Below are 27612 nucleotides of genomic sequence, written 5' to 3'. Positions count from 1 at the left end.
TAGCCCACAGATTCCCTATGTAATTAATGTAGCTCTCCTATTTGCATCTTCTTTTTCTTCTCTTTTAATATATGTTTATTAATTTTTGAGAATACAATTTCAAAAACCTCAAAAGCATAACTCTAACCCTCAAAGCATAGGGTATCTATGGATTTAGGGAGGAAAAAGTGTGGGGCAGCAGTAGTTGGAGGGGAGTGTTGTGAAAGCTGTAAGATGCATGGATGAGGGGAAATTAAAGGAAGCGGGAGGGATTCAGCTGAGGTACAGACATGCCCTAAAGCTTCCTGGTCCTGCCCCCCCCCCAATGGTTTGATTGCTTCGTTTATGCCTCACAGCATAAACCTATCTAGGCAGCTTACAGTAAATAGCAGGAAAAAATGTAAATATGAACTATGAAACCACAAATGTCCTAAGTACCAAAAATGCAACCCAAAGCGGACTGAACCCAAAATTTAAAAACCACAACTACTACATAGTTGTTTAGAAGGGCTGGGCGAGCAGAAAGCTCTTCTGGAGCCAAAATGGTGCCAGGCAGTCCTCCTTGGGAAGGTTGTTCCACAAGCCCAGAGGAATGATCACTACCAAAAAGGCTGTCTCCCTGCTGGTTGCGTGTGCCACAGGGACACTTGGGACACGGCCTGCGGAAGAGAGCTGAAGCTTTCAATATTGGAGAAGGCAGTCTGTTCAGGTAACCTAGTCCTTAGATGTTTTAAAATGCAATTTGAAGGTAAATTGGGTCTGGAAATGAACCTGGGAGCCAATGTTGCTTACAGAGCACAGTGAAATATTGTCCCAGTTAATAATCTTGTGCCTCTGTTCCAGGCCACCTGTAGTTTCTGGGCCATTGTAAAGGGGCAGTGGGTGGGGATGGGGACCTTTTTTGGCCTAGCAGGCTAAATTCTTATCTGTCAAGCACCCTGTGGGCCAAATTGGGGCAGATGGGTGGGGCAACCCACCTGTCAATCACATGGCATCATTATCACATCAGATGATTGGCAAGTGGATTGTCACGCCCAATTGTCAAAGTCTCAAGTGCCCCAGCAGACAGGTGGTTGTTGGGTGCTTGAGAAGCACAGCACAAGGCCACTTCCTCCAGAGAGTGTCCCCCATCTTCTTCTCAGGTAGCCTCCCATCCAGGCAGTTAACGGGCACAGGTCTGCTCTGTTTCCATGTGTCCTTCATCTTCAGCTCATCCTCTAACCTCTCTTCATCCTCTAACACGCTTCAAGAACAGTTGTGACCAGCAGCTCTTCCCTGCAAGGAAGGCTCGCTTACTTAACACATTTTCTCTCTTTGTAGGAAACGACTCACCATCCAAGAAGCTCTCACTCACCCCTGGATCACGGTGAGCCTGGAAGTGGGGCATGTGGTGTCACAGGGGAAGGGGGTATTTTTTATTTGGACAGAAGTCAGACAGAGCTTTGTATGGAGTTCTGCATTTTGGCATTTAAATGTCGCCTGTCATAATTCTCACTTGCTTTTGCATATCTGACTTTAAACAGTATGGGCAGCATGACAATGACCTTCTAGTTTGGTTTCTCACAGTTTTAACCTCATTGGGGGAGGGAGATCCATTTTTGCCAAACATTGCCAGAAACTTTGTAAAATAAAACAATAATACATGTTGCCTTTTTTAATGCTTTCTTGTCTTGAGCAAGAGATTAAAAATATGCGATGCTGAGATGCGTGTTGACAAGCATACAGTTTTCTGCCATGGAATGTGTTCTGTGATGATGATACATCTGCCTACTGTTTGCATGAACAGACATAAACCACATTCCAACGGTGTTTGGCTGGGCTCTATCTGGTATGAATTTGCTCCATCCAGTCCACCTTGAAATCTATAGGAGGTTGTAAAAGACACTCCCTTGCATTTGTACAACTTTTCAAGGGTGGCTATAGCCTAGAAGTACCCAGTGGACCACACGCCTCTCTGTGTCTTCCTTTGTGTTTGTGTTTGTGGTGTTCTGCTGTGTAGAAGATACAGTGGGTGTCCTACATTTGCCCAGTGTCAATACTCACATCTGAATGTTGAAGACCCCAGACAAATTTTGTGAATAATTGAGAACACAGTGATATGTGATATTATTATGGGGAATCCATTCAGTTCATCTGGAATAGCCAATTATTTACAGGTGACACTCAAACGTTCATTCATTGCTGGACATCCATTGTAACATGGAATATATGCAGCTGGTCTTTGCATGCTGGAATCTGGAGTGCTGGACTCTTAAGATTTTTTTCACATCACAATGAATCAGGGGCTAACAACCTTTTTGGATCAGTGGGCACATTTTGAGAGTGTTAGGGGTGCCAGTCGCAAATAGCTGCTGTGCGGGGCATAGCACAAAATTAGAGAGACGGCCAGCCCCATGTACCGTACTTCTGGCTCTGATTGTTGAGATCACACAATATTGATTATATATACACATACACACAAACACACTGATACTCTTGCTTTTGAATGGCAACCAGAAGCAGTCCACAGAAACAGGAAAAATAGCCAAACAACACTCACACTCATTTCACAGAAATCACTTAGAAATGACCTTGTTTGTTTTGTCCCATAACTTGCTTTCCAGGAGGGCTACAGACTTTGGTGACCCCAGTGCACACACACACACACACAGAGGGGGGGTGGCGTGGGGTGGGAATGCTCAATAGTGTATTTTCTGAAATATTTTCTATTTTTTTTCAAAAAATGACCACTTTTGAAACTGTAAATGCACAGATGCCAGCATGCAGTCAGTCATAGTGCTCACAGGGATGTTTTTTGTTCCACCAACCTTTTTTGGGGGGTAAAAATAAAATAAAGTCTGTGACATGCATGACGGAATCCTGTTTTCACCCAGCACCATGGATATGTGTTGTGTGTTTGCCTTCCTTTTGCCTGCTGTGTTGTGGTTGATGCTGTGGTGTCTATAGAAGCAGTTTGCATGATTCTGCAGATCAGTAATAATAACCATGCCCTACTACTTCTGTCTGAAGACTCACCAGCCCAAGGAAGAAACAAAGGTCCCAGAAAGCAAAAGGGCTGAGAACCAGCAACTGAAGACCAAGCGCCTGAAGGAATACACCATCAAGTGCCACTCCAGCATGCCACCCAACAACACGTACATCAACTTTGAGCGCTTTGCCTATGTGGTGGAAGACATCTCCAGGATGGAGCAGAACTTCAGTGCTCTGGCTGTGTCCCATGATGCTTTGCAGGAAGACATCGATGCCCTCGTTTCCATCTACAACGAGAAAGAAGCTTGGTACAAAGAAGAACATGAAAATGTGAGACATGAACTTTCCCAGCTGAAGTACGAGTATCGCAAGATTGAATCTCTGAAGAAGCACCTGCAGGAGGACATCAGACTTGTGGGGAGCAGCCTCAATGGGGTTGCTAGCAAGTACATGGACCGGCAGTCACATTACGAGTCCTTGAGTAAGGAATTGTCCGAAGAACTCAAATGGATTCAGGAATTTATAGGCAGCTCTCAGCTGGAAGATGGAAGTGACGCCTACATCACTGGAAATTTTGGCTCCGTCTTTAACAAAGATATAAATGACTCTCTTAGGGAGCTGCTAAATAGATCCTGCTGTGAAGAATTCCTAGCTGCCTTGAACCCAGGTGTTGCAAAATCAAGTCAGTAACTCTGTCCAAAATGGAGTTTCAGATTTATTTATTCATGCCACCTCAAGATTCCTGCACACTAATGATGAAGCCCCACTTGTTCACTTTATTTCTGAAAAACATAATTGACAGTCACTGTCGCAGTTGGCTTTTTGAACTCTGAAAATATATGTGCCACGACACAGGGCATATGAACTCTTGCCATTGTTTTACCCTTTTTAACAGGTAGGCTGTGAATTTTGCCAGTTAGGAATGACTTGAAATTCCCTGTTCTCTTTTTGGAGCATACTTTGCATTTAAAAGTGAAAGCCTTTGCTGTCATTGTACTTTGGAAGATGGAAGCAGCTTACTGTTACCATGCAATACCTCCTAAATACCTGATTGTAGATAGTTAAGCATCCTTAACAGCCTCTATTGCTGTCCTGTGAAAGAGTCAGCAATAAGAATGCATCGATTTGAAACTCAGTACGACTGGTGCTTTTAATAGCGATGGATTCAGATGTACAAGCTGTTTCTTGCCCACAGCACCCTCTGCAATCCTGACCGCAGTCTACTTCAAACAGTAGCCGGCATTTCAGTTGAAAAGCAGAATCGTGAATGTGTCACGGAGTGAATGGAGAGCTCTAAAATCAACTCTACACTCAGCATATTGACTGGGGTGATGCGTAAGGCATTGTCAAGAGACTTGACATTCCACCCCACCCCAAGCAAAAAACATGGTCCAGTGAAGGAGCCAGATGACCGAAGACTCCTATGGTGGAATCTGAGACTTTCTTTTTGTTGCTGTTTTGACTCAGATTATTAGAAGGAGAAAGTGGGGGAGTGGGGGAGTGAGTTATAATTGAATTATGCACATTTTTGTTCCTGCCTTTGAAAGAGAAGAGCATTGCCTGGGCAGCATTGATCTCAAATATGTAACTAATTTCACACTTATAGAGACAATAAATATTTATTTAATACAGTGTGGTTACTTGCAGCACCCTCTGTCTGTATGCTACACAAAAGAACATAATAAGAGCTTGCTGGATGAGACCAGTGGCCCGTCCGGCCCTTCTCAGGACAGCTACCCAGATGCCCGCAAGCAGGATTTGAGCACAAGAGTCATTCTCCCCTCCTGTGGTTTCCAGCAACTGGTATTCAGAAGCATGACTGTCTCTGATTGTGGAGGCAGAGTTTAGCCCTCGTGGCTAGTTTTATTCTTCATTAATTGGCGTAATCCTCCTTTAAAGCCATCCAAATTGGGGGCCACCACTGCCTCCTGTGGGAGGGAGTTCCATAATTGTTTAACTATGTACAGTACTGTGTGAAGAAATACTTATTATTATTATTATTCAGCTGTAGTTGAAAGCCCACGAATTCTAGTATTATTGGCGGGGCGGGGCCGGGGTGGGAGGCATGGAACTCTCTAACTACTTTCACCACCCCATGCATAATGTTATGCCCTTCTATCATGTCGCCTTCACTCACCTTTTCTTGATAGTCTCAAACCCTGCACCCTAGGATTGGTTGAGTGAATAATGTTTGCCCATTGCTATTACCGTAATTTGTTTCTAGTGATGGTCTCAGCAAGATGAGGCTCTCACTTGATGGAGAGTGTGTGCTAAGTACTGGTTTGGGTTCAAGCCAGGGGAAGTCCAGCAAGTCCAGCTTTTTCCAAGGTTTGAAGAAAGCAGCTTCCAAACTGACGTGGGTAGGCTTTGAATATGCTTGGATGCTCTCACTCGTGCGAGATAAGGTAGGTACCCTGAGGCCTGTCTGAATTCTGCATAACTGGGTGCCCCATTGGAGCCAGCTAAGTCCTAAAATGCAAATTATTTGCTGCAATTTTATTGCTGTTACACTTGGGTTGTGCCAGTCTCATCGCCGTCAAACTTCAGACAGAGAGGATGATAATGTCAAAGGCTTGATGCTCGGATGGAGAGCCTTTGGCCTGCCTGATGCTGCTGAGTTACAGCTCCCTGATACTTGGCTGTGCTGCCTGGGACTGATGGGAATTGAAGTCCAGCAACATCTAGATGGCACCACAATTGCCCCCCTCCGCGCCCTGTACTTAAAGCGCACAACCCACATAGGTAACCTTGTTCTCTCTTGTCTTTTCCAGCCAAAGGACAAATGCCAGGCCTTGGTGAGGCGGGAGTCGGTCATTAACTTGGAAAACTTCAAAAAGCAATATGCCCGGAGGCGGTGGAAGGTACTGTACTTGGAGTGTGGTCCAGGCTGATGCATGTGTTGTGCTCTCTACAAAGAAGCAAGACTTCTGTTTTGTTTTGTTTTGTTTTGTTTTGTTTTAAGGCAGGGATGGGCCGCCTTTGGTCTTCCAAATGACAATGGACCTGGTGGTTGTTTACTCCAGCAACTTCTGGAGAGACACAGCTTCCTTATAGCCCTTTTAAAGAAACAACATTATTTTTACATATACTGTACCTTTCAGAGCTATCTCCAGAACTAGCTTCTCTCCCTCTAGAAGCTACCATAGCTAGTAAGTGCAGGCTGGTCTTGTTAATAATAATAATAATAGTAATAATAATAATAATTTATTATTTATACCCTGCCCATCTGGCTGGATTTCACCCAGCCACTTTGGGCGGCTTACAACAGAAAAATGTAATAAAACAATTAAACATTAAAAGCCTCCCTAAACAGGGCTGCCTTCAGATGTCTTCTAAAAATCTGGTAGCTGTTTTTCTCTTTGACATCTGATGGGAGGGCGTTCCACAGGGCAGGCGCCACCACCGAGAAGGCCCTCTGCCTGGTTCCCTGCAACTTGGCTTCTCGCAACGAGGGAACCGCCAGAAGGCCCTCGGTACTGGACCTCAGTGTCCGGGCAGAACGATGGGGGTGGAGACGCTCCTTCAGGTATACTGGACCAAGGCCATTTAGGGCTTTAAAGGTCAGTACCAACACTTTGAACTGTGCTCGGAAACATACTGGGAGCCAATGTAGATCTTTCAAGACCGGTGTTATGTGGTCTCGGCGGCCGCTCCCAGTCACCAGTCTAGCTGCTGCATTCTGGATTAGTTGTAGTTTCCAGGTCACCTTCAAAGGTAGCCCCATGTAGAGCGCATTGCAGTAGTCCAAGCGGGAGATAACTAGAGCATGCACAACTCTGGCGAGACAGTCTGCAGGCAGGTAGGGTCTCAGCCTGCGTACCAGATGGAGCTGATAGACAGCTGCCCTGGACACAGAATTGACCTGTGCCTCCATGGACAGCTGTGAGTCCAGAATGACTCCCAGGCTGCACACCTGGTCCTTCAGGGGCACAGTTACCCCATTCAGGACCAGGGAGTCCTCCACACCTTCCCGCCTCCTGCCCCCCACAAACAGTACTTCTGTCTTGTCAGGATTCAACCTCAATCTGTTAGCCACCATCCATCCTCCAACCGCCTCCAGGCACTCACACAGGACCTTCACCGCCTTCACTGGTTCTGATTTGAAAGAGAGGTAGAGCTGGGTATCATCCGCATACTGATGAACACCCAGCCCAAACCCCCTGATGATCTCTCCCAGCGGCTGCATGTAGATGTTAAAGAGCATGGGGGAGAGGACAGAGCCCTGAGGCACCCCACAAGTGAGAGCCCAGGGGTCCGAACACTCATCCCCCACCACCACTTTCTGAACGCAGCCCAGGAGGAAGGAGCGGAACCACTGTATGACAGTGCCCCCAGCTCCCAAACCCTCTAGACGGTCCAGAAGGATGTTATGGTTGATGGTGTCAAAAGCCGCTGAGAGATCCAGCAGAACTAGGAAACAGCTCTCACCTTTGTCCCTAGCCCGCCGAAGATCATCAACTAGTGCGACCACTATTGATTATTATTATTTTAAATTTATATGACTAGCCATCGATAAAGTTCTCCAAGCAGCTTGCAGCATAGCTGCCAAGTTATCCCTTTTTTTCAGGGATTTTCCATTATGCTGAATAGGCTTCCTCGCGAGAAAAGGGAAAACTTGGCAGCTATGGCTTGCAGTAAAACAATTTGCAGCTCAACATAAAACCACACTATAGAGCAAAGTGCCATTAGGAGAGGTGCCTAGGCCACCCTTTCTGAACATGGTGCCCTCCAGATCTTGTTGGACTACAGCTCTCACCAGGCCTGTTCTTCATGAACTGAAGTTTTCAAACTGGCTCCAAGGGTAGTCCCTAAGTAATCAAGATGGGAGGCTACATCAAACCAGGAATGGCCATAGCTGGCAAATCAGCCAAAGCAGGAAATAAGCACTCCTTGATATCAAAGCTGAGCCTATAATGACCAAAATGGATTCAGGAACACCTCTACACTGTGTACCTGCTCCTTTGGGGGGAAGTATGACCCAGCCCAGAACAGGATAGATAAGAGTGTGTGTATGCTTTGATCCTTCCCACTACTGGCATTTGGCCTCTGATCACCTTCCCTACAGAGGTAAGCAGCTCTCAGGAGCAGGGGGTGGGTGGCTTCCCACCCCTCTGTTATTGCTGAGGAACACAGCTGCTTGTCCCAGTTTAGACTGTCTTCAAGGGTAGCCCCATGTAGTCTCTGATAATCATTTGTCTTGGATGAGATCTGCCTCCTTCTGACCCAGGTGAGCTCACCTGCCTCCTTCTTACCCAGGTGAGCTCACAGTGAACTGGGTCAACCAGAGGCAATAGGGTTCAGCTGAATCTTTTCCGTATTGCTGCATTTTAACGTATCACATTTTCCTGGTTTTGTTAGCTCACTAAATCCCCCATACAGCTTTTTAAGATCTCCCTGGTGCTGCTTCCAAACCTCACCTGTGTATTGGAGGCTGATGACAGGGCAGTTCTTGAAGGTGCCCTTTGGTCGTGCCCATAAAATGGACTGGGGGTTGGGGGACATCCCATAAGTGGCTCTGCAGGGTCATCTTCTGCCTTTCAAGAGTATAACCACAATATCCTTGTTATTCCCCCAGCTTACTTACAGTATTGTTGCACTGTGCAACCATTTATCTCGCACCTTGGTGAGAAAAGTTCGCCTAATGCAAGATGAAAGCTTGGTAAGTACATGGGGGCAAAGGGAGTGGAAAGTTGACGTGCCTGGTTGTTTGTGACAGAGGAGGGGCAGCCAATGCGATGCCTTCCAAATGTTGCTGGAGAGCCCTGCTCAATCAGGCAAAGGATCACCTAGCTCAGCATTTTGCTTCCTTTAGCAGCTGGCTGGCCAACCAACCAACCCCTAAGATGCCTGTGCAATGCAATAGCCCTTCTCCCATTGCTGCTTCTTAGCATTTGTCATCCAGGGGTCTAATGTCCCTGTGCCTGGAGGCTGCATAGAGCCATCGCTCCCCCTAAAAATGACATCAGGTGGTGAGTGCCATTCGAAATAGAGCCAAAACAGGGCTGCTGAGGAACAAGAGGTTGATACTGGCATGCTCTCTCGTGAATGCTGAGAAATACAGAAATACTACCTCGGCACTGCTGCTGCACATGCTGAACATCATGGTTAGCTATGCAAGGCAAAGTTAAAGAGCTCTGAGCAGAGCTCTAGATTCTCCAGGTGGAGGGTCCAGGGGCATAGTGTGGGGGGTGCCAGAGGGGCTGTGTCCCTGTGTGTGTATTTTTGAGGGGGCACGAAGCAGGCACCCCCATGCAGGTGACTGAGGAGAGGCAGTCCTTGCGGTATTCCACTCCTGAGCCATTTAAGAGTTACCTCTCACCCACTCCTCCATCTCCCCGCTTTGGAACGTCTTTGCTGCTTGGGTTGTTCAGTGCAAGGGCAGACAGAAGACAGGTGGGGATCTGCTGGAAGATGACGGAGTGATTTGCAGTAGAGCAGCAAAAGTTCTCAGCTCTCAGTAGCTTAACCATAGTAACAAGGCGGCTTTTTCCCTTCTAGATTAGGCTGCTGGGAATCAAGACAACCGGGGATGAAAGGAGCCGATGTAGGGTGTGTGTGTGTGTGTGTGTGTGTGTGTGTGTGTGTGTGTGTGTCAGAGAGAGAGAGAGAGAGAGAGAGAGAGAGAGAGAGAGAGAGAGAGAGAGAGAGAGAGAGAGAGATTCCTAAGCTGAGCGTGTGTGCAAAGGCACTGGGACCTGCAATTCAATGCTCATCACCTTGAGTGACTATTTTGTACCTTCTCTGTTTGGTGGACCTTGGGTTTTGTAATGAAAAACAAAGTTGATCATGCAAGCCGGAAGTCTACCCACCCAGCAGTGGAGTGTGTCTCCATGTTGCCCAGGGTGGGTGGCTGCACCGTGCACATGCACCCATGCCAGGGGCGGCATGAGGGGCCTAGGACAAACGGACCCCACTGTGCCTGTCCAGCCCCTGCTGGAGCTGGAGCAACACCAGCCCTGGCAGGCACGGCTGTTGCACCCTCCTCATGCCACTCTCCCCAGATCCTAGCCTTGCAAGGCTGCAGGGGGGGGATGTGGCAGCCATGCACCCCTCGATCCTAGCCTTGCACAATGCTGGGATTGAAGGGCACAAGGTTTCCGTGTCCCCATGCCTACCCAGCCCCGTAGCCAAAACAAACAAACAAAAAACGTGTGCTGTGCCACCTGCCCTGGGGGGAGCCCAGCCAGCCGATGTGGCACTTAGCAGGCACCCCCATGCCAGCACCCCCAGAATGGCCTGGTGTTCCTCTCCATGAGTGTTGGTTCCTCTTTGGTGGGCAGGGTTATGGTTATTGTTTATTACTACGGTATGTTAGGTAAAGGTAAAGGGACCCCTGACATTTAAGTCCAGTTGCAAATGACTTTGGGGTTATGGTGCTCATCTCACTTTACAGGCCGAGGGAACCAGTGTTTGCCGGCTTCCGCAGACAGTTTTCCGGGTCATGTGGCCAGCATGACTAAGGTGCTTCTGATGAAGCCAGAGCAGCACACGGAAATGCCGTTTACCTTCCCACCAGAACAGTACCTATTTATCTACTTGCACTGTGTGCTTTCGAACTGCTAGGTTGGCAGGAGCTGGGACCGAACAATGGGAGCTCACCCCGTCATGGGGATTCGAACCGCCGACCTTCTGATCGGCAAGCCCAAGAGGCTCAGTGGTTTAGACCACAGCGCCACCCGCGTCCCTTATTACTATGTTAGGTCTTTTTATATTGTAAACTGCCCTGTGTTCCTCAGATGGTGGTATAGAAAAATTCTTCTTCTTCTTCTTCTTCTTCTTCTTCTTCTTCTTCTTCTTCTTCTTCTTCTTCTTCTTCTTCTTCTTCTTCTTCTTCTTCTTCTTCTTCTTCTTCTTCTTCTTCTTCTTCTTCTTCTTCTTCTTCTTCTTCTTTGTATAAAAAGAGGGGCGAGGAAATGTCTGCAGATGCTGAGCCCTGTCTGAAACATCACCTATTTTCTCCTTTGTTCCAGCGCAATTGTGAAAGTGACCACGAGGAAGATCTTCCCAACCGGCCGGCACCTCACCATCTCTTGAGGAGGAGAAGCAGTATATCTTAACTGCACCAAACAGAAACGGGTGTCGGACTGAGATTTTCAAGTGCCTAACAGCACAGCTCTTGCACAACTGTACACTTTGTCTCAGGGGCTCTTTCTACCCCCAACGTATATGCAAGCACAGACCAGAAAGGCTCATGTAGCCCCTTGGTGACTCTGGGTCCTCCAAAGGCAGGAAGAAGCTGCAATGAAGTCCCAGTCTTGTTTGGTGCACTATAAATTGTCATATAGAAGCCAAGATGGGAGTGGAGTAGGGAATATGAGGTGTCATTTATAGGGGGGGAATTGACTCCATTATTTTTAGTGCAAATAACAAGACAAGTGTGTGCAGAGCTGGTGATCCAGGGGAAAGAGCTGGGCAGGAAACTGAGGTGTTGGAGCAGGAGGAGGCATGATAAGATGGGAATGGTGTCCATTCTAGGTGCTCCCCAGGTAGCCAACTGATCTTGGGTGCTGTGTAGGTGAGAGCAACCTCCACCTTCTTCTTTGAAGCCCTTGAGGGCAACCCAGGAGATTGTTACTACAATGGGCGGCAGAGAGGAAGAGCCAAAGCAGGCTGCAGGGTATTTTTTTCCCATCAGTCTCTGTTCTCCTGCAGAGTTGGGTGCATTCGGCAAACATTTGATCCTAATCAGTTAAATGTGGTGATTGGGCATCAGCCCTCAACTCCTGGTGAAGGCCAGAGGAAGAAGCCTCCTTTCCTTGGCACCTGCTGCATCGTCCTTCTGAAAACACATCCTGCCTCCCCTGCCTCTCCCCTCACAAGGATCGAAGCGACTTAGTCAATGGCACACCTGGGCTCTTCTGCCCCCCCCCAAATAGCAGGACACCTTAGCCCAGAGTGGAGCAGACACCAATTTATTTATTCATTTTACAAAATTTATACACTCCTTGATTGTTAAAAGAAAAGCCTCAAAGCGGCTTGCAAAAGATAAAACAGTAAAATCTAGAAAAAATGAATAGCCCTACTTTAAAAACCACACAAAAGTTAAAAATACTGAAACAGATTAAAATGACTTCAACTTTCTAAGCATCTAGGTCTAAGCATTTCTAAGCATTTGTCTAAAAGGGATGTTTTCAGCAAGGGGCATATTTCAGATTTAGAGAGAGTCACAAAATGGCTGCCCTGCGGCAGGTGGAGATGGCAGGCCAAACATGGTTGTCGTGGGCAGCAGGCAGGACCGGCGCGTCCATTAAGGTGAACTAGGCAGCTGCCTAGGGTGCCAAAATGGAGGGGGCGCTGGCCAGCCTGCACCCCCGCCCCCCTGAAAGGCGGGCGAGGTAGCCCCAGGCTCGCACTCCCTGCGTGCCTCTGGAGAACGGCCTGAAGCCGCTCAACAGCTGAGAGGCACAGTGGAGGCAGCCCCAGGCTAGCGCTACCCGCATGCCTCCGGAGAGCTGCCTGAAGCCGCTGAGTTCAGCGCCCTTTCCGCGCCCCTGATGGCCAGGCGCCCTGGCGCCTTGCACCACCCAACCCGGGCCTAGGGACGGCCCTGGAGGCACCCTCTCCGCTCCCTCGCTCGCTCGAGCCGGGCCTACCCCTCCAGCAGCTAGCGCGCCGAGATCAGGCTCCAGATGAAGCAGGGGAAGGCCGTGCCAGAAACAGGGAAGGCCGCTAGCTGACAAGGTAAAGAAACTGCTTTTTACCCCTTCCCCTCACCAACAACCAAGGAACTCTCTTTTTATTTTTTATTTTATGTTTATTTTTCATTTTATTATTTTTTATTCCACTTTTCCTTTTTTCTAAAAAAGGTCAACAACTCTGGGAAATGGGGGGGGGGGGCTGCCAGATGGTGATCTCGCCTAGGGCACAAAAAACCCTAGCACCGGCCCTGGCAGCAGGCATAACTCAAAAGTTTGAGAGTGCAGTCAACACTGCTGCTCCCCCTCCCCTGCTCCAGCTGCTCTAGCCAACCTCATGCTTACTATGGGAAATCAGATTTGTTCTGCTGGTAGATATAGAGATGTTAAAGGCACAATAACCCTGTTTTCCCCAGTGACGGCCCTAAACCAAAGCCTAGGTTGCCATCCTGGACACAGTTACTTAGGACTAAGCCCCATTTAAACACAAAGAGTCTTGCTTCTGAAGTAGACATATATACCATTGTTTGGTCAAGTGAATTCCTAATACGCCTAAACATCAGCTCCTGCACAACCAGAGACATGCCTAAGTGTCTTTGCAAAGTTTTCACATTTTGCATTTGCCATTTGGATAGGGGATTCTTTAACATTGTCAGGCACCTATTATGCCAGGATTACCTGATCTGAGAAGAACCCACCTCAGGAAAAATGCATCCTCGTTTCTAGGGGAAAAGGAAGGGCAAACTATGGAGATATAAAGACTTCTAGAAAATGATTCATCTGTTGTCCTTTGAGTCAATATGGTCAAACTTGTGCTGTAATTCCTGCTGTTCTTCCCCCTCCCCTGCGTGATTTATTTCATTCCAATATATTTCATCCCATCCGCCACATGTTTCTGCTTCCTGAGTCCTGTTGGGATAGGCCTATGGAGGCTCTGTTCTCGAAATTTATGTTCCTAGTTCTTGGTTTCCTCCTCCTCCTCCTCCTCCTCCTCCTCCTCCTCCTCCTCCTCCTCCTCCTCTTCTTCTTCCCTGCCTTCATCACCTACCTGGAACGAAGAGAAGCCTGCTGGGACAGCTTTACATGTCTTTTCATGTAGTATTAAAGGGGAAAGGGGAAACAGTACTTTGCTCCTAGTGAGTTATAAGCCATACTGCTGTTTCTACCAACATATTCAATTTTATTTTGGAAATGTACTCTTCAGTTAAGTTAGTTGTATCATGTTGAAAAATCACTCTGCTGTGCTTTGTGGTCCTTTGGTGCCATAGTCTTCTGCCCAGATCTCCATGTTTTTTACTTAAGGTTTGTGTGTGAGTATATATTTTCAAACCTCATTATGGTCAGCATTTTGCTTATGCACTTGTATTTTGAGTTTTGATATTCACTGTGATGTATGGTGTGTTTTTGTTTTTCGCTTTTTGGTTGTGTTGCAAAAATTTCCAATGTACGTTTGTTGGAATTGCCCTCTCCTCTGCATCTCCAAAGACAAAACACCAGTGAGTTAAATGTTTGAGGGCAACTTCTTACATTCATAGCAAATTATCCAAGAGGCAAGACCTGTGATCTTTCACATCCCGGGGGGGGGGGGGGGAGTAAAGTACTCCAGGACGTGTTAAATCTCAGCTTTCAGACGCTCTTTTCTTTGCCTGCTCTTCCATTTTGAAGTTGCCATTCCTTTTGTCCTCGAGGCACAGTTCCCCCCCCATCCAATATAATCAATTGCAGCATGTGTACCTATTTAAGGGGCCCAGGTGGCGCTGTGGGTTAAACCACAGAGTCTAGGGCTTGCTGATCAGAAGGTCGGCAGTTCAAATCCCTGCGAAAGGGTAAGCTCCCGTTGCTCAGTCCCAGCTCCTGCCCACCTAGCAGTTCGAAAGCACGTCAAAGTGCAAGTAGATAAATAGGGACTGCTCGGGCGGGAAGGTAAACAGTGTTTCCGTGCGCTGCTCTGGTTTGCCAGAAGCAGCTTTGTCATGCTGGCCACATGACCCAGAAGCTGTCTGCGGACAAACGCTGGCTCCCTCGGCCTATAGAGCGAGATGAGCGCCGCAACCCCAGAGTCGGACACGACTGGACCTGATGGTCAGGGGCCCCTTTACCTTTTAAGCAGCCCCTCTACCCGCTTTTCTCACGTTGTGTTCTGTTATCAGCTGTATACCAAATGTACCACCCCTCTTATCCTGAGGAACATTTTCCAGAATAAAACAGTTACATACATTTGCTTTGTTAGGAGCATAACGAGTTAAAAATCCTAAACATGATACTGTATTTGGGCATTAGATCTGTAATACACATTGAAGAATATACAGAAGGTTAAAAAAAAGAAAAGAACTGATTTGCAGAAGATTCAGGAATTCTGGGGCTCATCCACTCCATGGAAGCAAGTTGCAGTTGTTCACTCCTGTAGAGCAACTGCACCTACAGTGGTACCTCGGTTTAAGTACACAATTGGTTTCGGAAATCTGTACTTAACCTGAAGCGGACTTAACCTGAAGCGGACTTTCCCATTGAAAGTAATGGAAAGTGGATTAATCCGTTCCAGACGGGTCCGCGGAGTACTTAAAGTACTCAAACCGAAGCATACTTAAACCGAGGTATGACTGTACTTCCACCTGCAAAGGACACTTTAAAGGCTAGAGAATGCAGGAAATAAAGCTCAGGTTTGCTGTGTTCAGCTGGTCATAATGCAGAAAGGGGAAACTGTGTGCCATGGTACCAGTATTACATTAAGCTTGGCACCGTAATCTTGATCAACTGCATCAGTGTTTTAACATGCGTAGCATCACTTGAGATTGATTGTACGGGAGATCATTCAGCATTCAGCAGCTACATAAACCAAATCAATGCAATCTGCATTGCAAAGGAGTTTAGCTCATTGCAGTAACGGGAAATGTTTGAACCATTTCCAATGTGAAGTTCACAAACTGCCTTTGAGGTTTGAGGCAGTGAAAGCTTTGACTTGTTCCAAATGTGCATTTTGCAGTTAAAAATTGCAAGCTTTGTTTAAAACCTGCTTATTGGTGCCTTATTAAAGGTCAGATTATTCATCCATCTAGCCCAGCATTGTCTCCTCTGATTGGCAGCAACTCTCCACAGGGATCATGGGCAGAGAGGAGGGTCTTTTCCATCACCTTGCACCTGGATCTTTTTTAAAACCATAGATGCTTAATATGAATTGGACTTGGAAGCTTCTGCTGGTGCTCTACCACTGAGCTATGGTCCTGAATTGGCTAGGGACTAACATAGCATGTTCAGTGTAACCACCTTCTCATTCCATGGGTAGAAAAAAGCAAGTTACCTGCAGATTCCCTATCCACAATCTGAGAGGCACACCCCACAATTCCTTCCAATGCCAGCATGTGAACCAAGCCAACTGTGGCACTTGCATATCTGACATTGCAACACTCAGTAGCACCTTTGCTAGATGTTGTACAGTTGTGATACCCCCACCTTAAAAAAAACCAGTAATTCAAAACAGTCTCTTGATGTGATTGTGCACTCAGGCTGGCCCTAAACGCATGTTCCACCAGGCACAATAAACATCTTCCCTTTGTTTAAGAATCTGTCTCCTGTGCCAAGTCACAGTTGTTGCTTTTTGAGGGTACAGCAAAGATCTGGCGTCTGCATGTTTCCAATAGCAGCTACCTCTGCTGGCTATCTGATACCTCCTTTGCGTGGATGGAGTGGGCACAGGAGGTGTTGGTGATGAAATGGGCCTCTGCAGCCAAAAGCTCCTGCCTCAGTCCTAACATTGGTGCAGTGGAAAAGCCACCCATTGGTTTTAATGCTTGCTTTGAAGGTGGGACTCGGTGAAGTGCAAGGAGCTAAAGTCCTGGCAAGGTTCAGGTTGCACTGGATAGAATGGGTGGTGATTTGGAAAGGAACTGAAGGCTACCCATCCCAAGTGACTCAGCCACCTGCAAAAGGGTAGTGGAGATTCACAATCAATGCAAGTGAGGGTTCAGGGGAAGGGATGATAGAGCTGGGTCAGGGAAAGTGGGTCTTGATGCACTTGTTCCTAGGGCTGGCCCTACCAACAGGGTCAGCCCAAGTGAAGCAGTAAATGGTGGGGAGTGACAGCAGCTGTAGCAGCCCCCACTGAGCTTTCATCCTCTGCTCCCCCAGTATGGGTAAAATCAGGCTGTGGATGTAAATTCAGCAAACCCATCAAAAGAGAAAAGTAGGATAGGAATGGACAAAGCCACAAAACCTTTGTGGCAAATATTCATCTCTGGCCCCGCTTCAGTTCTCTGAGTTTTGGCCCTCTGGGAAGAGAATTCAGGTGGCAGTGGTGTGGATGGCCTCTGCTCTACCCACTGAGCTGTCACCAGATGGTTCTTTAAAGCCAGCTCAGTGCATGACCAGGACTGTGCAGCTGGGCTTGCGGGTGTGGGCAGGCAGCTTCATTTGGTGCTCTGCCTCAGTTGGGCGGCACAACATCTAGCCCCAGCTCTGCCGCTTCATCCAAACCTGTAGAAACCGTGATCTCCCAAAGGATTCTGCATGTAAAACCACTTAGCATAATTGTGGGGTAGTGGTTGCAGCTGGCCAAGATGGCTTTGAAAGGGGATTCAAGAGGAAATCCCCTTTATTATTGGGGGGAAGAGGAGAGGCCCATCAGTGACTACTAGTCTTCATAGTCTTCATGGCTAATATGCTTATTGTTCAGAGGCAGTGACTTTCTGTTGGTGTGGGGGGGGGGGAATAAGAGGGAAGGCAATTATCGACGTGTCCTGCTTATGGGCTTATGGGCTTTGACAGGCAGGTGTTAGAAAGAGGATATTGAACTAGCTGGGTCTTTGGGGATCCAATCCAGATGGTCCCTCCATGTGTCCTTATATTCTCAAGGAGGAAGTAATATTTTGTGCCAAACATCGGAATTGGGCGTTTGCTTTCACGGAAGAGTGAAAATTCGCAGCACTGCAAGATGACACAAATTCTTGGCCACACCCTTTCCCTGACACTGACAACCTCGGAGAGAACCTTACGCCAGGGCGCGTCTGAGCCCTGGCTGCCCGCAAATGTCCTTGTGCATCCTTTGATTCGGTGGTTTCTCCTCTCTCTTTGCTCCTCCTCCTCCTCCTTTGCCTACTGGACAGCTCCCCTCTGGCTGCCCCACGCGTCTACCAAGGGAAAGCTGTCCTTGCACTGACTGATGGCGGCTTTGTCAGCGAGGGAGCAGAAGCTCTTCAGCAGCTCTCAGCAACTCTGCCGCTGGCGCTTCCGCAGCTGCTAGTGCCAGCGCTTTGCAAGCGCTTCTTCCCGTCTCCGGGCGCCTGGCAGTACAGTATGGTCGGGGCGTGGCGGGGGGAGGAAGGAGGGAAGGAGAGCAAGGGGCGCAGACGCAAACTTGATGCAAACAAGCAAGCAGCGTAATAATACTGTAATAGCTAGTGGGACCGGGAATGGGCGGCGGGGAGGGGATTGCCTGCCAGGTGACCACCAGTTTTTCCGCACAAATTGGAATGGGCAGCTCTTAGCGCACGTCTCCCAACCCTTGATGTCTCTTCCCCTCCTCTTTCTGCCTGTGTTTGTCCCCTTATCTCTCATTCTCCTCCTTGTTGAACCTCTCTACCCCCACCGCCGCCGCCGCCACCTTTCCTTCTCAAGGATACATTCATGAATAATCCTCCCCCTGGGAAATCTCTTCTGCCTGGTCTAAGCAAGCTTATCCTGAGTCAAGCTGATGGTCTGTCGAGTCCAGGAACGGGCACTGGGTCTCCAGGGATTCACACAGGAGTCTCTCCCAGCCCTGGAATGATGGGTATCAAACATGGGGCCTCTTTCTTGCATAATTACATAGGATCAGGGCACCAGGGGTGGGGGCATGGGTGGGGATTTCTGTTAGACAGGGCAGCCAAAATGGGGGTGGGTGGCAGAACCTCAGATAATTGAGTACTTTCAATGCTTTGTGGGTCTAGGGGGGCAGCTGCCCATGGGTGGGGTGGGGGTTCTTTCCAACCTTCCATCCTCAAACCATGGGCATAGCCCGAGGGGGCAGGGGGGCAGCTGTGCCCCCTAAATCAATACAAATCTGAGGTTCTGTCCCCTCAACAAAAATCCTGCTTCACCCATGCCTCCAGCAGGTACTTTTTAACTGCAACAGGGCTTAGAGTCCCAGTCTAACAGGGGAGACGATGGTTTTATGGGAGCTTCCACTGACGGGGTGCACACATGCCCACCCCCTTTACACCTGGTTGCAATTCTATGTAGCTCAGAACATGGTGGCCACATTTCCAGGACAAATATTTTTGTAACCTGCTTAGATACTCTATTTGCAGTCAAGCAGTGTATGCATTTTAAAAAACTAAAAAAACTAGCAGGCGTAATTCTGAACATGGCTGCTGTCAGCTGCTTCTTAAGGTATGTTTCAAAACATGGGACTTGGGGTAATAGATCTCCTGGTTGGATCTCATAGGACTCTAATCTGGGGTTCTTGAAGTGCTGTACTCTTTTTCTCTTGCTGCTGATGCAAGCTCTCTTATTTTCAGCTGCGTTGGGACATGATTTTGCAGGAAGTTCATGAATAAGCATTTCTGAAGCAACCCCACACCCCAGGCTGAAGCTGGAGAGAGCCAAAGGCTAAGTATAAATCATGACTGCTCTGAGAGAGGGGGAGAGGAAGTGGAGTCAAGGATGGATCCCTGCCCTAACCCCAGCACAACCTTTCACAGCCTGTTGCTTTTGACTGCCCAAGGTTTGGGAGGAAATGAAAGGGGACTGTCTCAGCATATGGGAACATCTTTTTCCTAACACAGGCCTCTTGGGACCGACCTGTCACATCACCTGTGCATGTGCCTCTTTGATCACAAATGCAACCTACTCCTACCTAGAAGTTGATCACTTCTCCTACCCTTTGCACAAGGGCCAACATTGATGCCGAAATCCAGCATCGCCTGAGCTCTGCGAGTGCAGCTTTCTCCCGATTGAAGTGCAGAGTGTTTGAGGACTGGGACATTCACAGGGAAACCAAAATGCTTGCTTACAAAGCTATTGTACTACCAACCTTACTATATGCTTATGAAACATGGACTACTTATAAACGCCATCTCCAACTCCTCGAAAGATTCCATCAATGGTGTCTCCAAAAAATTTAACACATCGCTTGGGAAGACAGGCGAACTAATATCAGTGTACTGGAAGAAGCAAAGATCACCAGTGTTGAAGCAATGATTCTTCAACATCAACTTCGTTGGACTGGTCATCATTGTGTGGATGCCTGATCGTCTTCCAAAGTAACTACTCTATTCCGACCTTAAAAATGGAAAGTGTAATGCTGGTGGTCAACAAAAGAGGTTTAAAGACTGTCTCAAGGCAAATCTTAAAAAAAATGTAGTATAAACACTGACAACTGGGAAACACTGGCTTGCGAGCGCTCTAGTTGGAGAACAGCCTTTACCAAAGGTGTCATGGGCTATACCCTGCCCATCTGACTGGGTTCCTTCAGTCACTCTTGGCGGCTTCCAACATATATAAAAACACTGAGCATCAAAAAACTTCCCCATACGGGGCTGCCTTCAGATGTCTTCTAAGGGTTCTATAGTTACTTATCTCCTTGGTTCAGGGGTCACATTATTCCACACCCTAAGAAAAAGCGGGGCATTCCGGGATCAAATCAGAAAAGGGAACAAGTTCTGTAAACCCAAGACTGTCCCTGGAAAACAAGGATACTTGGAGGGGCTGATATACATAACTACAATTTCCACCATACTGACTGTTGATCACACTTGCTGGGGTTAATGGGAGTTAGGGCCCCACAAATATCTGGAGGGCACCATGTTGAGGAAGGCTAGCCAAGGCATTTGACATGAAACATACCCAACAGGGTCTCCCACACAAGAAGCCAAGTATTTATTTTCTGCTGTTGCTCCAGAGGGCAAGATGAGATCTAAGAGCTTGGGTAGATTTGGGTTGACCATTAGGTGAAACTTCATGAGAGTAAGAGTGGCTTTGCAGGTTCCGCTTCCCTGGGAAGATGGCAGGCTCACTCTCCTGGGAGGCCTATGAACAGCCTGGGAACACAATGGTTCTGGATTCCCTCCATGGATACAAGAAAGCCTACAACTCTATGATCAACAGGCCTTATCCACAATGACCATGTTCTGCTGCCACAGTCAGAGGCAGTATACCTCAGAACAGGGCCAGCCTACCCATGAGACAAAGTGAGGCAGCCTCTTCAGACCACAAGGTCTACAGGGGCAGCATATCTTGCTTCCAAGGAATGCATTGTCCACTGTTGTTATCACTTTACTCCTCCCTTGTCCCCAAAGTAGATATTTATCCCCAACCCCGCTCCTGATGTAGGTCTTCATTCTACCCTGTTGAGTGGAGAGAGCCATTTTGTGGTTTGCCTCAGGTGCTAAAATGTCTTGGGCATCCTAAGCCCTGCCTTAGGATACCAGATGATGCTGGGAATCACAGGAGGGCAGAGTGCTTTTGCCCTCAGGTCCTGCCTTTGGGGTTCCCTCTGGAGCATCTGGTTGGCCACTGTGGGAACAGATGACTGGACTGGATGGTCTGATGACCTGATCCATCAGGCTCTTCTTATGATCCTATGATTCTGTGATAAATTAATAGCAGTTAATTGCCCCCAATGGTGACGAGTGAGGACCATAGCTGTCAAGTGCTCCCTTTTTAGAGGGAAATTCCTTATTTGCTGAATAGGCTTCCTCGCGAGAAAAGGGAAAACTTGACAGCTATGGCTGAGGGCACCTGATTTTCACCCAGCCATTTTCTATCCACATAAAGCCCGGCTTACAAAAACTCTTCCTCAGGAACACAGGATCCTGCCTTATACCAAGTGTGGCTCAGTGTTGTCCCCACTGACTGGCAGCAGGGGGTCTCCAGGATTTCAGGCAAGGTTGAACTCCCATCCCCACCTGGAGATGTTGCCAAGAGACTGACCTTGGCACCTTCTGCATGCAAAGGAAGTGCTCTCCAATGGAGCCCCTACTGCTCCATTGGGGACCCCTCTGGACTGGAGCTGCCCCTCAACTTCTTGCTAGATTGGAAAGTGCTTTCCCAACATGGTGTCTGGGGGTTGGGTTTTTTTTGTTTTTTTATTTGCTGATACTGTTCCTTAAAAACACACACCCTAAAGTGAAATATAAATGTATTAAAATAAATAAAAACAAACAAAAGAACAAGAAAACCACTATTAGTATAAAAGCAAGAAAACAACTATTATTAATATTGGTTATTGTGATGGTAATAATTGTGCTTCTCCAAGCCTATGACAGTACAGGTGTACTGCAATATGATTTTGTTGATGGGTCGTAGAGACCCGGGAGGCGGCCACCGCCCTCCAGCAGGGGGCGCGCTGCCAGCCCCTCCCGACCGTCCCTCCCTGCGCCTGACGCCAGGGGGCGGCAAACAGTTGGAAGGCAGAGAGGAAAAACTGAAGCGGGCGAGTGCGTGGGGCGGGGGACAGAAGAAAGAGGCGGCGGCGGATCTCGCGAGGTCCCTGAGGAAATCCCGCGAGATCTCGTCGACTCTTTCCCTCCCCGCGTCATGTTTCCTCCCCTTTGACAAGCCGCTGCCGGAGAAGCAGGAGAAGCAGGGAGGACGGTGGTGCCGCCGCCGCCGCCACCGCCACCGCCTCACGGGACCTACCGCCACGGGCCCCGCCAGCCTTGCCCGGAACGCACCTTGGTAAAGGACACACCTTGGCGTCACCCCGGGGCGCCCGCGCTGAGGGAAGGCGAGGCCTGAGGGGAGGGGGGAGGGGCAACCGCCACCAGGGAGGGGCGAGGGGGAGGGGAGCCCCGCCAAACTGGGAGGGAAGGGGTCCCCTCCCCCATAAAGGGACGGGGTTCCTCAAGGGAGGGGGTGCCAGAAGCGACCCCACCCGTCATCCAGGGAACTCCCCGCCCCGAAGCCACCATTTGTCGCGTTTCCCCCATTATTTTTGGGCGCTCCTGCCATCGACCTCTCCGTGACGCTGCTGCCGCCGCCGCTATTCACCTTGCTAACTATCTCTTATTTATTATGATGCTGTTGGTGTAATAATAGATCTTGGACTTGGCTGTTCTTACGGCAATTCCGCCGTTGTCGCTAGTGATCTTATTTGTGCCAGTGCCATCCATATTACGATACTGTTGCTGCTACTGCTGCTGATTGTTATTGTTATGTGTGACAGTGCACATAGCAATTTGCACAGATCTGTAAGCAACGATACACACGCGCGCGCACACACACACGACCCTTTCCCCTCCCTGTAGGTCCATACAATCTGAAATCAATTGTGAGGGAGAGAGGATGGTTTCTTGGGCTGAACAGGAGCTTGTTGACGCCTTCTTCTGTTCTGTTTTCTCAGCAGTAAAATCCCTGCCTCAACTTCCCATCTTGGAGCCTGAAAGATAGGCAATTTGCTTAACCACGTGGAGTTATTTTTCATGTTTTTCCTTTTCCTTTTTTAACAGGCTACATCAAGTGCCCCATAAGTGGGTTGTCTAAATAAAAATCACAAGCAAAGCCCACATCGGCAAATGCACCCCGGCATGTGTTGAGTGGTGGCATGTGGTTCTGCAGCTTTTGCTTCTGATGGGCAGTTTGGGTGGCTCATCTAGCCATGTGCATGCAGTGCCACCTGGGCTGGGGGGATAGTGGGAATGGCTGGCCATGAGGGTTTGCATGCATCTTCCCACAAAAGTGTATTATTTTGCAGTGGTTAATCTGAGATGCTCTCACTGTGAAAGCAGAGCACTGTAATTGCACCCATGAAGATATAATGAAAGAACAAAGAGTGATCCACCCTTGAGATGCCCCATTACAGTCTCCAAGCCTTACTGCAGCTGGTAGTAGCTCCTGTGTGGCAGGGAGGCTTTTAAACCAGGGGTGGGTAGACAAGGTTATTCAGATCTACTTCATTGTTTACTTGAACCTCAAGATCCACCAAAGCCAGTTGAAAAGACATACTGTACAATTAGAATTTAAAGAACAGGTTGCTTTTGAGAATATTCTGGGCCTAGGTACCAGAACTGAATTCACAGTCATTGACTCCTGATTTATTCATTTCTGTGGCCTGAGATAGGGGAAAAAAGGCGTTGTTAAAACAAATGGGAGTCAGAAGTTCTCCTGCAAATCACCCAGATATCTACCATCCCTGATTTAAATGACCTACCTGTCTGGGTCTTTCCAGCAAAATTGGCATACCCCCACCTGTTGCTATAGTCCATTGTGTGCACAGGATTTCTCTGTTGTTGGATATGTGAAGTGTGAAATATCCAGCTGTCAATTTGTTGTGAGCTGGCCTTCATTGCTGAGGACCTGTTTGTTGTTCCACAGCATTACAGAGCAAATGTGGTGGCTCTTTTGGCTAGTCCTCTTCTTTTTCCAGGAATGCAACTGCTGTGTTAGATATGCCCAGTGTTTTTTTTTCAAAAAAATGTTTAGGGGGACCCTCACTTTCCTACTCATATTGTAATACTGCCCCTCAATGAAGCCAAACTTAGATTCACAAAATGTTTAGTGGTATGCATACCCCTGCGTCCCCCCAGAAAAAAAGCAACGGATGTGCCATATATACATTTGTTACTTTTCTAATTTTCTCCTGTACACATCACTGGGCCTTATATACCTGTTTGGCGTGAAATGAAACAGTTGAGTTGCCCAACACAAAGCTGTAACAAGTGTTATGGTGTCAGAGAATTGGCAAGAGAGGTTATTTTTCTTGTGTGTTCCTATGATAGTCCTTCATAATATTGTAAAGCTTATTAGTATAAATAGCACAATTATGAATTGGGCTAATATTCCCAGCTTATTCATATATTGAAGCTTCTTTTCTAGGCTATTCTGTAGTTGCAAGCCTTTTTGTAACAAAGTTAAGTAACTGGAAAATAACTTCAAGTACCCCTATGCTGGCACTCCATATTTAGGAACTGGACTCAGAATTTTGGGCACCAACTGCCCTTACCTATGTACAAGCATCATAACTATATAGGTACAAAGGCAACCAAAGTCCTAGGACATTTCCTCTCCTCAGATGACCTTAGGCAGCTTCCAAGTCCCTCAGTGGTATAGTCTTTATGGTTTGATTAATTCCCTTGTCTCATACAGGGGAATGATAAATGAGTAGTGGATACCATGGATTTTACTTTGTGAAGAAAATGAACGTTTATTTAACTAATAGCAAACTTTACAAAGGCAAGAGAAACAGTATGTAAAACTGCACGTAAAATCAGCCATATTGTCCAGTACGATGTTATGGATTTAGCGAAACCGCTATACACTTCAATTTTCCTCATTTCAGTTGTTTAAACTTTTTGAGTGGATTTGTCTGTCTTCCATGTCACTTTAAACCAGGCATGGGGAACCTTTCACCCTCCAGATGTTGCTGAACTACAACACCTGACAGACATAGCAAGTAGGGCCAGCAGCCAGCTATTGATTGATTGAGTAACTTTATTTATATACCACTTTTCCAAAGTGTGCTGTGCCCAAAATGATTTCCAACAGATATCTGGAAATGAATAAAAATATTAAAAAACACCCATCAGACACCTACGTATTATCAAATACACATGCACTGTTATGATAGGATTTAATCAACACGTAGGGGGCCAAAGGTTCCCCAAACCTGCTTTAAACTACAGATTAAATTAAACAATGGTTTGAACTGAACAAAGCAATGTGCTGTGTATGCTGCACACACCACATACTTTGGGGACTCATTATGATGGGGTTTTGGTCACAACATACCAATTTAAGACCAATGCTTTAATGATTAATTCAAACTCAGTTTATTGTGGTGAGGATATTTCTTTACCTATAAAGGGTCTAGATTGTCAGGTTGATACCAGTTTGATCTGTGCACTACTAGTCTTCTAGCTAACCATGTTTCTCTGGTGCCATGCAAATATTTTGGACCACAACAAGCCATGCTCCTACCAGCCCCAGCATCATATGGCTGTGGTGGCTTGAGCTAATGAGAATTGTAGTTCAAAACAACTGGAGGGCACAAGGTTGGTGAAGGGTGCTCTGAATGAATATTTTTTCTTATATAAATAGGAGGGATTGTTGTTTTTAAAGAAAGTTGCTAGATGCTTGATTTAGGCTCAGGCTCATTGGTTACTTGCTAACATCTCTGTGATAATTTAACATTTATATGGCCTGGTTTGCACATTGCCCCGAGCTTAAGCATGGCTTAGCAAAAGTATGTGGGCTCCAGGAGAGGAGATCCTGACTGCTTTGCTTCTCTCCCATGAGCTAAGTCCCAGTTTGGCTTAGTATGTTGTCCAAACTAGGACTTACGATTTAGCTCTTCCTGACACACCACAAACTGAAAATCATAGGACAGATATTGGTTACAGCTTGTGGTTAGGTTTGAAGAGAGCTAAACCATGAGCCTTTGACCACACACTAAGCCAAATGATGGCGTAGCTCAGCATAACAGCAAAATGACTGTGGAGTAACTAAGCAGCCACAATCTGGGAGCCGGAGTGTTCACACTAAGCTGTGGTTTGGCTTAATGTGATGTGCAAACCATGGCATTGTTTCTAGATTGACAATTATTTGTGAGGTTGCTGGAATGTTGTGTCACCATAGTATGGCTTAGGGCTCATCCAAACTTCCTCCCCCCCCCAAATGTGTTTCTAGGCTAATTGCTGCCTGTCTACCATGGCTGCCTCTTGTGACTGATCCAGTGTCATTGAGCAAGTTGGAACGTTTCCAGGCAACTCTAGTAAGAGTGTTCCTTTCTGGAACATTGGAGATGCTGTACAATAATACAGTGGTACCTCTCGATACGCAGACCTCTGGTTGCGTATTCTTCAGGATGCGAACGCAACATACCCGAAAGAATTTTTCTGGGTTTCACCGTGCGCGCATGCGCAGAAGTGCTCTACCACACAAATTTGCAGAAGCGGCACCTCCAGTTGCGAATTCCTCGGGATCCGACCGGAGCTCCGGAACGGATCCCATGTGCAACTGGAGGTACCACTGTATTTAAAAGAGTGCATTGCCCATGTTTGTTTGCACTTGTGGCACAATCTGTTGCCTGTGCTCAGTAGTGTGACATTTTGAATGTACCTTGTGTTGGTTATGTAAAGTAGTATTAAATAAAAAAAAAAGGGGTCTAGAAACCTGTGCAGTTTATAAGTTAAGGGTTTGCCAGTTTTTATTAACTGAATTTCAGGGCACGTGAGGGCTCTTTGATACACATGGATTAAAAATGAAACCTGTCAATGCTTAAGGGAAGGGACTATAATGTCTAATAGCTAAAGTGAAGGTATGATAGCAGAATATGGAAGGTTTCAGGTTTAATCTTTGGCATGTCCCATTAAAGAATTGGATGTAGTAGGGCTGAGAGACCTCTTCCTGAGATGCTGGAAGATATATGTTCCTCAGGTTAGGCAGTGCGGGATGAGATGAGATGGATCATAGTCTTGGTAGATGTCTAGTGTCCATTCTGCAAGTATAGACGTTTATGGCTGCCATTGGAAACTTCCCCCTCCATCTCCCCAATTTGAGATGGGTTTGAAAACTGTCCCTTCTATTATGCTCCATGACTTGCTCCCTGCTGGCTGCTGTTCTTCTAGTTTTCTTTTGAGTTGAAGAAGAACCTTTAATAATGTTATAATCTTGTCATTGAATGAACAACAGCCAAGTGCCTTTATTGAAATAGATGTAATAATATTTTTATATACAGTAAGCCAGAAATTCAGTATGTTCTAAGCAAGTGATAGAGCAATCAACAGACCACAATGACAACATTTTTTTCCTCAAGCTTGTTAAGAGTGTGTATGTGTTTAACAAGGAGCTGCTGACAACAGTTAAAAATTGACATATCTTTAGGGGCTGCTGAAGTGTTTATTTTTCTTGCTCCTCTCAATACATATCCCTGTGTTTCTGATTTTCCATGGAGAATATCTCCAGCAAATTTATTTTCTAACCTTTTGGAGAAGTGACAGACCTTTTGTCAGCTTATCAACATACTGGATTCTAAATATGTGTTTGTTTTGCTGGTGACACAAGGGTTCCAGAGTCCAACTCTACTGTGGTGTGAGCAATTGTGAACCCTTGAAATATG

The 27612-nt window shown here is 47.1% G+C and overlaps 2 protein-coding genes across 23 annotated transcripts in view; both read left to right on the top strand.

Moving 5' to 3' along the window:
* The window catches only part of DAPK2 (death associated protein kinase 2), a 51856-nt gene extending 47275 nt beyond the window's left edge, over positions 1-4581 (top strand). For all 9 annotated transcript variants that reach the window (XM_088657293.1, XM_088657292.1, XM_035130930.3 and 6 more), the window contains 2 exons: positions 1300-1345; positions 2989-4581. In XM_088657293.1, coding sequence (XP_088513419.1) covers positions 1300-1345; positions 2989-3639 — 697 coding nt within the window. In that variant the 3' untranslated portion in view covers positions 3640-4581. The remainder of the gene's footprint in view (positions 1-1299; positions 1346-2988) is intronic.
* Positions 4582-22095: 17514 nt separating this feature from the next.
* Positions 22096-27612, top strand: part of HERC1 (HECT and RLD domain containing E3 ubiquitin protein ligase family member 1) — a 112163-nt gene continuing 106646 nt past the window's right edge. For all 14 annotated transcript variants that reach the window (XM_035130896.3, XM_088656664.1, XM_035130891.3 and 11 more), the window contains exon 1: positions 22096-22235. The gene's annotated coding sequence lies outside the window, so the exon portion shown is untranslated. The remainder of the gene's footprint in view (positions 22236-27612) is intronic.

Source organism: Zootoca vivipara, chromosome 13 (genome assembly GCF_965207765.1).
Source record: "Zootoca vivipara chromosome 13, rZooViv2.hap1.1, whole genome shotgun sequence".
In the NCBI taxonomy this organism is placed as follows: domain Eukaryota; kingdom Metazoa; phylum Chordata; class Lepidosauria; order Squamata; family Lacertidae; genus Zootoca; species Zootoca vivipara.
The sequence above is the reverse complement of the archived record's forward strand: the minus strand, read 5'-3'. Positions and strand labels throughout refer to the sequence as shown.